The 9,915-nt window shown below is 33.5% G+C and overlaps 1 protein-coding gene across 2 annotated transcripts; it reads left to right on the plus strand.

Moving 5' to 3' along the window:
• Positions 1-508: 508 nt before the first annotated feature.
• On the plus strand, positions 509-9,585 carry LOC114177191 (DNA mismatch repair protein MSH2). 2 transcript variants are annotated; one of them, XM_028062448.1, is made up of 14 exons: positions 509-767; positions 904-953; positions 1,518-1,550; positions 2,188-3,258; positions 3,559-4,113; positions 4,311-4,421; positions 4,558-4,647; positions 4,748-4,819; positions 5,007-5,117; positions 5,537-5,663; positions 6,831-7,030; positions 7,892-8,044; positions 8,602-8,815; positions 9,336-9,585. In XM_028062448.1, exons 1-13 carry the CDS (start codon positions 719-721, stop codon positions 8,800-8,802), a joined length of 2,823 nt encoding a protein of 940 aa, XP_027918249.1. In that variant the 5' UTR covers positions 509-718; the 3' UTR covers positions 8,803-8,815; positions 9,336-9,585. The 2 variants fall into 2 exon arrangements, with proteins under 2 accessions (XP_027918249.1, XP_027918248.1); XM_028062447.1 differs by lacking the exon at positions 9,336-9,585 and having other exon boundaries at positions 8,602-9,010.
• The last annotated feature ends 330 nt before the right edge of the window (positions 9,586-9,915 follow it).

Consider the following 9,915-nt stretch of genomic DNA (forward strand, 5'->3'; position numbering starts at 1 on the left):
TATAATGAAAAAAATACAATCTTTATATTGTATTATTTAAAAATATAAAAAATTTATTATTGTTATTTAAATTATGATCATTTATAAATTAATTTCAAATATAAGCTAGTAATTTATTGAAAATATTAATTAATTAATTAAAAAATTGACAAAAATATTTACATAATGTATTTTTATAATATATATTTTTAAAATTAAAAGAAAAATTCATCTCTGACTGTCTTGAGTATAGGTGGATCAGAGAGAAGGCAGAACAAATAAGATGAATTAATTGACCATTTTATCATCTTTACTCTATATAATACCTGACTTCTTAATTTCAAAACAGAAGTGAGGTGAAAAACATTGGAATTTGTTTAAATAGACAATTAAGAAATAGACTCATCAAAATAAAAAATTATTTTAAATAAAAATACTAAATTTTCTAAAAAAAATGACAAATTGAAAAATGTGAAAAACCTCAAATATAGAGATATTTTGGACCGGGTTTAGTTACAGTTACCCAGGTTTGAAGTCACGGACTTCGTTTCCGCGACGGGCCTCTGAAAAGCCCGCGAGTATTTCCCGCCACCAACACCACAGAAAGTGGAAAACCTCCCACTTCCACCATATCACTCATATGTATGAACAAATGCAAGCCTTCTCACAGTTCGTACCACCATTTCATAAATCTCAGGCACATACAGTTTTGCTCTGAAACTAAACCCTACTTTCAGCAATGGCTGAAAATGTCGATCTAACCAATAAGCTCCCTGAGCTCAAATTAGGTAATTATCATATTTTAAAGAAGAGAAAATTGATAATATGTTGACATTATTTATGTGTTAGTACTTTGTTTTGTTATTGTTGGTTATTTGAAGTTTGCTAACGGTTTTCCTTGTTTTCTTTTATGGCTGTTATTAGATTCTAAGCAAGCACAAGGGTTTCTATCATTTTTCAAAACCCTACCTGATGTAAGTCTTATAATATTTATCCTTTCTTGTTTCGTATTGGAACGGACTTGGTTCTGTTGCGAGATTGTTGTTAGCATTACTTGCGTCATTAATTGTTGTTTTTTTGTTTTCGACATTAAAGATACTACAAATTTAGCGCATGATTTATAGACTTCAGAAAGAGGCTAAAGATCAAGTACTTAGTTGTATACTTATTGTTGTTTACACTTTCTAAATTTAGTGAGCAGTATTTGGTGGTAACATGTTTAGACCCATCTATAAATGAAATTCTCTACACCAAGTCATCTATACATGAAATTGTATACTGGTGTCAATGCTTTCCTTACATATTGCTTAGTAGTGAAAATTTAACATTTGTTGATTTAAACCACTATTTTCTTGACATGTTTTTTTGGTTACTTTGTTGGTTTCCTCTTTATTAAAACAGGTTATATGGGTTCATATCCATGCAATCCATTTTTTGCCTCTTTAATTGATGCTGGTTTAATGGTTATGACACTTTGTAAATTGGTGTGGTTACTTTTCCTTTTTTACTTTTATTCACTATTTTCTTTTCTGTAACAGGATCCAAGGGCTATACGACTTTTTGATCGTAGGGTAAGTTTATAGATGAAATTGGTCTTTTTCGATGTTTAGTTTTGAATTACTCTGTTCAATGGATGTCAAGTGGTTCAAATTCCGTACAGGCATGCCCCGTAGATATCTTGAGAAGTAGCTTATGATCTCTGAAATGTGACAATCTCTTTACTTTTCACATTTTGTCTTATATTATATAGGTTTCTTAAAGAGGAATAATTTTATATAAAATGACTTTGTTCATCTCAGCAATATTTATTAGAATGTAATCCTGAAGTACTTTGTATAGAAATAGGGCCCAAAATTTAAGACTGACATAGTCCAGTTAATTGTTCTTTAATATGTGCTAGAACATAAAAATATCTTGGTTAGGTATTATTTGTGGATTGTGTAAAATAAAATGCTTAAAGCTCAGTAAACTGAAAGTACTTCTAGAAAAAATATTATCCAATTGTTCTGGTTTACAAACCATCTTGCTGCAACTTATTTTCATCTTTTGAAGAGTTTCTTCGAAATTTTTATTATAAATTTTCACAATGTATTATTGTTAAATTGAATTTTCTTATATTATATCAACAAGTTTCTTTAGCTTTATTTCCTCCTTTTTATGCATTATGATGATCATAACTGGATTAAATGCCCTTTTAAAATTATTCAGGACTATTATACTGCCCATGGCGACAATGCAACTTTCATTGCAAAGACCTACTACCACACTACGACTGCCATGCGACAACTGGGCAATGGATCAAACGCTCTTTCCAGTGTTACTGTCAGCAGAAACATGTTTGAAACAATTGCTCGTGATCTCCTTTTGGATAGAACAGATCATTCTCTTGAGCTCTACGAAGGTAGTGGTTCTAATTGGAGACTGGTCAAAACTGGAACGCCTGGTAATATTGGTAGTTTTGAAGATGTTCTGTTTGCTAACAGTGAAATGCAAGATTCTCCTGTTATTGTTGCTTTGTCACTTAACTTCCGTGAAAATGGTTGCACCATTGGGTTAGGATTTGTTGATCTAACTAAGAGAGTGCTTGGGATGGCTGAATTCCTTGACAATCACTTCACAAATGTGGAATCAGCATTGGTTGCACTCGGCTGCAAAGAGTGTCTTCTGCCCATAGAGTCTGTCAAATCTACTGAATACAGAATGTTGTGTGATGTGTTGACTAAATGTGGTGTGATGTTAACTGAGAAAAAGAAATATGAATTTAAAGCCAGAGATCTGGTGCAGGATCTTGGTAGGCTTGTTAAAGGTCCTATCGAACCAGTTCGAGATTTTGTGTCTGGATTTGAATATGCACCTGGTGCTCTGGGGGCATTACTATCTTATGCAGAGTTACTGGCAGATGAAAGCAATTATGAAAACTATACCCTTCGTAGGTACAATCTTGACAGCTACATGAGGTTAGATTCTGCAGCCATGAGAGCACTTAATGTCCTGGAAAGCAAAACTGATGCAAACAAAAATTTCAGTTTGTTTGGTCTCATGAATAGGACTTGTACTGCTGGAATGGGAAAACGGTTATTGCACATCTGGCTTAAACAGCCATTAGTAGATGTGGCAGAAATTAATTCTAGATTGGACATAGTACAAGCATTTGTAGAGGACACTGTGCTTCGCCAAGATCTGAGGCAGCATCTGAAAAGAATATCAGACATTGAGCGACTGGTGCACAATCTGCAGAAGCGACGAGCTGGTCTGCAACATATTGTTAAACTTTACCAGGTAGAGTCTTGTCTGTACTTACATTTAGGTTTTGATAAGGTATGGAATTTTACCTACGGTATGGCTATCTTACAATTGGACTTGTACTTATTTTGTGACTCAATATTTTTGGTTCTTAGTTTTTGTTAAGTTTATTATTATTTTTATCAATTTTGTTGTCATTTAACTACATAGAAATTGCATCCACCTAACCATATTGTTGATCGCTGATAAAAGAACCATATTGCTGATTATATGTAACTGTTTACATGGCCAATGATACAGCATGCTGTTAACTCCACTACCATCTTTTGGTTGCAGTCTAGTATTCGACTACCTTTCATTAAAAGTGCTTTGGAAATATATGATGGGCAATTTTCCTCAGTGATGAGAAGTAGGTATTTGGAACCTCTTCATTTATGGACTGATGATGAGCACCTGAACAAATTCATTGGGCTTGTAGAAGCTTCTGTTGACCTTGACCAACTGGAGAACAGGGAATACATGATTTCTCCAAGCTATGACTCTACACTTGCTAACCTAAAGGAACAGCGAGAATTACTAGAGAGCCAAATACATAACTTGCATAGACAAACTGCTGATGATCTTGATCTGCCTATAGATAAGGCATTAAAGTTAGACAAAGGCACACAATTTGGACACGTTTTCAGAATCACAAAGAAGGAAGAGCCAAAGATAAGGAAGAAGCTCAATACCCAGTTTATTGTACTGGAAACCCGTAAAGATGGAGTGAAATTTACCAACACGAAGCTCAAAAAACTAGGGGATCAGTATCAACAAATTCTTGAGGAGTACAAAAATTGTCAAAAGAAGTTAGTTGATAAGGTAGTTCAAACAGCGACAACTTTTTCTGAGGTGAGTATATATGTAAAGCAAGTTTAGATTCAATTAATGCATAGAAAAAAATTGTTTTGTTTTATGTTTCTGATACTGCTTCAACATGCTTTCAGTCAAGCTGTATTAAGTACAATTTAAGCTAATCCAAACACACTTGTTATGTCTTAAGATTACTTTTTCTTCTGCTCTAAATTGAAGAAATTTTTGTTTTGCAGGTGTTTGAATCTTTAGCTGAAATAATCTCTGAATTGGATGTATTACTGAGCTTTGCTGATTTAGCTTCTAGTTGCCCGACGCCCTACACAAGGCCTGATATCACTCCATCGGTACATAGTTTGCTGTTTTCAAAATAACCAGATTCTTTTCATCTTGCATTTATCTCCCTTTTCTATTTATCCCTTGTTTTGGTTGGAGTTGTCTTTTTCAGAATGATGTTTAATGTTTTCATTTTTATTTTAATAGGATGAAGGAGATATTATCTTAGAAGGCTGCAGACACCCTTGCGTGGAAGCCCAAGATTGGGTGAATTTTATACCAAATGATTGTAAGCTTGTAAGTGTTAACGAGATCCATGGAATTTTATACCAAATGTTGATTTAAATTAGGAACTTATAAGTTGATTCTTTTTATTTTTCTTTTTGTAACAAACCAGGTCAGAGAAAAAACTTGGTTTCAAATAATAACGGGGCCTAACATGGGTGGTAAATCAACATTCATTCGGCAGGTGTGTATCTTCTATACCATTTTAGTGGAAAAATTAATCACTATTTAATTGGCTTGTGAATTTTATTGTCGGAGCTGACCTCCACCTTCTACTTTTGCACTGGTGTTTTTGTAGACATTTTATACCTCGTAATTCAGATATGAGCATTCTTGCTACCCACGGTTAACAGAGTTTGTTCTCTATATAGGTGGGTGTGAATATTTTGATGGCACAAGTTGGTTCATTTGTTCCTTGTGACAAAGCCAGCATATCTGTTCGTGATTGTATTTTTGCCCGTGTGGGTGCTGGTGACTGCCAAGTGAGTCTATTGCGCATTATTTGCCCTTGTTAGTTGCAAATCCCCACCCTTATCTCTGAAACTGTTTGAGGCTTATAATAAGAAAAAAACTACTTGTATAATTGTTTTTTTTGTTGCTTTTAGACTATTTGGATGCATGAAATTAAACTTCTTTCGCTCTTATGTTACTTTAATTTTATTTCTGTTAGAATAAATGACATCATTAATGGGATTTTTAGTTGCTTAAATATGGTAAAATTGTATGTCTGTAAGGGTATTACCAACTGCAAAAAGTCCATTTTTTCAGTGCCCATCTAGAATGGCATTCTGTTATTTTTTAGGCTTATATTTAAAACTGCAATTTTTAAGTTACTGTTTGATGCTCAGTAATTGTGGTCTCCCTAATTCAAATTCTGATTTCTTTTTTTTAATCTCCCCAGCTACGTGGTGTTTCTACCTTCATGCAAGAAATGCTTGAAACTGCATCAATATTAAAAGGAGCAACTGAAAAGTCTTTGATAATCATTGATGAGTTGGGGCGTGGGACATCAACCTATGATGGATTTGGTTTGTCTTACTCTTCCTTATTTGTGTCATGTTGCAATATCTTAAATCTGAATAATTGTTTTCAAATATATGTTGAACAAATAACTTACTCATGTTGTGCTCTCTTACTGACCGGTACAATGGCTTCTTCTACCTGAGATAAAACATAAAATTAAAAAAGTAGTAAATCTCATCTTCTATCTTAATTCTGAACGTGAAAACGTATGTCTTAAAATTTTGTTCTATTGCTTTTTCCTGTCTTCAGTCACTTATTAATTTATATAATTGAACCATTTTTGGAAATTTTATGGCCTTGGAATTCTCTGCTGCCAGAGTCTTTGTATTTCACGTGCTTGTCTAGTGTTTACTACTAAGTTAATAGCTATAGCTGATGGCAAGGATACTCTGATACAACTTGTTAGCTCAACCTTCACTAGGCCAAAAAGTATACTTGATAAGCAAGATTGCAACTTTGTTTTCTCTAGGATTCTCAGAGTTGCGTCTATATTAAGGGACTACACCCTTTATGAATGCGATGATCTAAGATATTAATTATGGACAACATCTTAATTCCTTAATTTTTGAAAATATGATTTTAGTCCTAAATTCTAAATTTAAAGGACTTAAAAAAATTTCTAATTAGTCATTTTAGTCTATCAAATTTAGTGTTTACGGAATAAAACTATATTTTTAAAATTTGAACTAAAAATAGACTTTTTTAAATTTGGGGTATCAAAATCAGTTTTTTTAGATTCGGTCATTCTTTTTATTTTACTGGAAAAGCACTGTACAAATGCCAATTTGTAATTTTTTTTTTTTTATAAAATGTCTTCATAGAATACAGTGTTGCATTTAAAGCTTCTATCAAATGAAGTATCCTCTCCTCAACATTTCATGTGGATTTGAAACCAATTCGTACATTGATAATATTGCTTGTTAAATATAACGAGCAAAAATAGTTGTCAGTAAAAATTTATTGATATCCTATTTTCTTAAATTTAGCATGCAAGGTAAATTTGTGATTACTTGTACCGTAATGGTTGGATTGATAAGAATTTCATTCTGCAAAAAGATTATTCAGTGGTGTGCATTGGTGTAATAAACAGTTGGTTTAACCCAGGTTGGTAATCGAAAGCCCTTACACGTTTCAGTACATTTAAACTTAAAACATGTTTTTATTATATGCAGGTCTAGCTTGGGCCATTTGTGAGCATATTGTTGAAGTTATCAAAGCACCTACTTTGTTTGCCACCCACTTTCACGAGCTGACTGCTTTAGCCCTTGAAAATGTAAGCAACGATCCACAGAAGCAAATTGTTGGCGTGGCAAACTATCATGTTAGTGCGCATATTGACTCATCAACTCGAAAGCTAACTATGCTATATAAGGTAAATACATTCCAAACATTTATGACTAATGTTCCTCATTAGGGGAAAGCACTTTTATGAAAGCCTATTTGGAACTTTTTTCTCCCCAGAAGTGATGAACTTAACCTGTTTTTACTCTATTGAAAGTTAATTCAAGAATTCTACAATTTTTACTTTGTACCTCCGCATCACATGCCAGCAAAATTTTTGGCAGATTGTCACCCGTACCCTTCAATAAGTTTTGATTTTCTAGATTTCGTCAATCCTTTCATGATGTTTCATTTATACCTTGGTTTACTAGAAGGTGATATTGCTAAGAAATTTAAGGATATGAGAAGCTTTAAAGGGGGCAGACAATGAAATAAGGTAGTTATATTTGGCTTGAACATTAAACTATAATATTAGACTTAGGTTTATATCGAAAAAAAAAAAAATCCTCTTATCCCTTTCCGGTGATACATTTCTTCGCACAAACAATTGACCATTATTCTGAAATCAGAACAATCAATCAACAACCGGTCAGAGTCATGTTTTTGTTAGCCTAGCACTTCCGGAAAGGAAAAAAAAGACCTACCCAGTTTTCTCAAAAGTAGTGTGAAGAGATTGAATGACTCGCCATATACTTATGTGTCCTGTTACCAGCAAATGCCTTGTTACTGTTGATTACAGAAGTCTGTCGTAAATGCATCATCCACTCATAAATCTTCCAGGATTCTTGTTATTGTTGATTATTAACCAATTTTTGGATTACATTTTTTGGCAATGAGCTTACAACAGTCCTTCTCAACAAGTCTGGCCATCATGTTCGAAAACTATAGTAATGTAGTCAAATAGGAATCTGCATTTACATCAACTCTTTTTTCACACTTTTCTACATTTTAGGTTGAACCCGGAGCATGTGATCAGAGTTTTGGTATTCATGTTGCGGAGTTTGCTAACTTCCCTGAAAGTGTTGTTACCCTAGCTAGAGAAAAGGCGGCAGAATTAGAAGACTTTTCTCCCCCTGCAGCATCCCTAACTGATACTACACAGGAGGTATAGCTAATTGCAATTTTTTGTTTCTCTCATTGATATGTGATATTAAAAAACATCATTTCTCAGAATAAACAAATTGGAAAATAAGGATTTCTCTTAAAAAAATTTTGGCTTATGTTATGAGGAACCTATGTGTTTCCTTAATTCTGGCGATTGAAGTACCCAGGTCTAATTTGAAAACATCAGTAAGTGAAATGATGTTTGGTTAATATATGACTATTCTTGTAATACTCTAGTTTATTCATCAAGGAGAGAATCTTCTATGTAAAACTGGTTTCATGTGAATATTCCATGGAGGGAAAATATCACATGCACATGCACTTAACTTTAACCCTCTCCTCTTCGAGCTTCAGAGGATTTCACTGTCTCGTGCGTGCCTGTTTGCTGAGAGCCACTTTTAATTTCTTACTGTTGTATTTTATTTGACATGTTGGAAACGTTTTCTTCACTTGTCTGAATTTGAAAAAAAAAAATCAGAAATAATAGCCACGGTATTGGCAACAGCGAATCTACGGCATTGAAATGAATTATTAAAAATTTGCGATTATAATTTGCAGGTGGGTTCTAAACGTAAGAGAGTTTTTGAATCCGATGACGTGTCTCAAGGGACTGCAAGGGCACGGCAATTTCTCGAAACATTTGTTGATTTGCCACTGGTGACCATGGACAAAATGCAAGCATTGCAAGAAGTAAGGAAGTTAACAGAAAATTTGGAGAAGGACGCCGAAAACTGTAATTGGCTGAAGCAATTCTTGTAAATCGAAAAAAGTGGTTAGTACCCATGCATGTTGTGAATTTTGAAGAGCTTCTTGCTGTGTACATGATGTGTTCAATGGGTTAGGTAAAAAACAGAGTAGTGCCAGGGTGTTTTGTAAATTTATATACGAGCTATGGGGAGGTTAAGGAGAAATGTGTATTCTAATCTTAGTTTGCTTTAATGTTATTTTTCAAAATTTTAGAAGACCATTTGGACTTGCTTCCCGAGAGCCTATGGATAATATATTTAAAAGCTATTTTGATCTTATTAAAATATGTTTACTGATGTCACAAATTTCACCGTTTGAGAAAAGAAACAGGTCATTGTAAGACTGGATAATTAACGCAAAAAATTGTCAGAAATAAGGTGAGGGCAGCTCTTACAGTTCCAATTTGAAACAAGAATATCTCTTCTCCGGCCCAAAAAAATCTGCCACTTGTTGTCGAGATATTATACTGATTTTGAAAGCAAACAATGAAAGGGTATAACAGCTGAACAAGATATTAATATAAATATCTGCTTTTTGTTGTGAAGATATTCATTTTGGAAGAAAAAATAGCGAAAGAAAATGTGGCTGGAGATAAAAGCTTTTGAGCAGGTATGTCTCTTCATTGTGGCATAATAATATGTTTTCGTACTTAATATGCCATTGGGGTAAGACGTGGTGGATACTTATTTGTCATATTCCATTGAAGTGCTTCTTATCCATATCCAGACTCAAATCATTAGTCACTTGTCACTATTCTTGGTTGTGCAAAGGGACAGGGTAGTGATTGCGATTTCTTAATTTTCATCAACAATAATAAATCTTGATCTCCCTCATTACATGATTAAGCGCAACAATCATTTAGGTTGTTGTTTATTGTTCTAAACCAATAAGTTTTCGCCACTCATCAACTGTCAAATATAGTTGTTAATATAGAATCAGTCTAGTTTCCCCTTGAGGGACTAAATCCTCCCCGATTGTTATTTTATTGCATCGTACTGGCGTCTTGTTTGATTTCAAAATAAACATATTTTTAATAAATTATAATCACTCTCGATTTTAATAATAATATCCGCACTCTGTGTTCTTTAAATTTTACTACAAAAAGTTAAATAAAAATTATAAAAA

This window comes from Vigna unguiculata, chromosome 3 (assembly GCF_004118075.2).
Source record: "Vigna unguiculata cultivar IT97K-499-35 chromosome 3, ASM411807v1, whole genome shotgun sequence".
Classification (NCBI taxonomy): domain Eukaryota; kingdom Viridiplantae; phylum Streptophyta; class Magnoliopsida; order Fabales; family Fabaceae; genus Vigna; species Vigna unguiculata.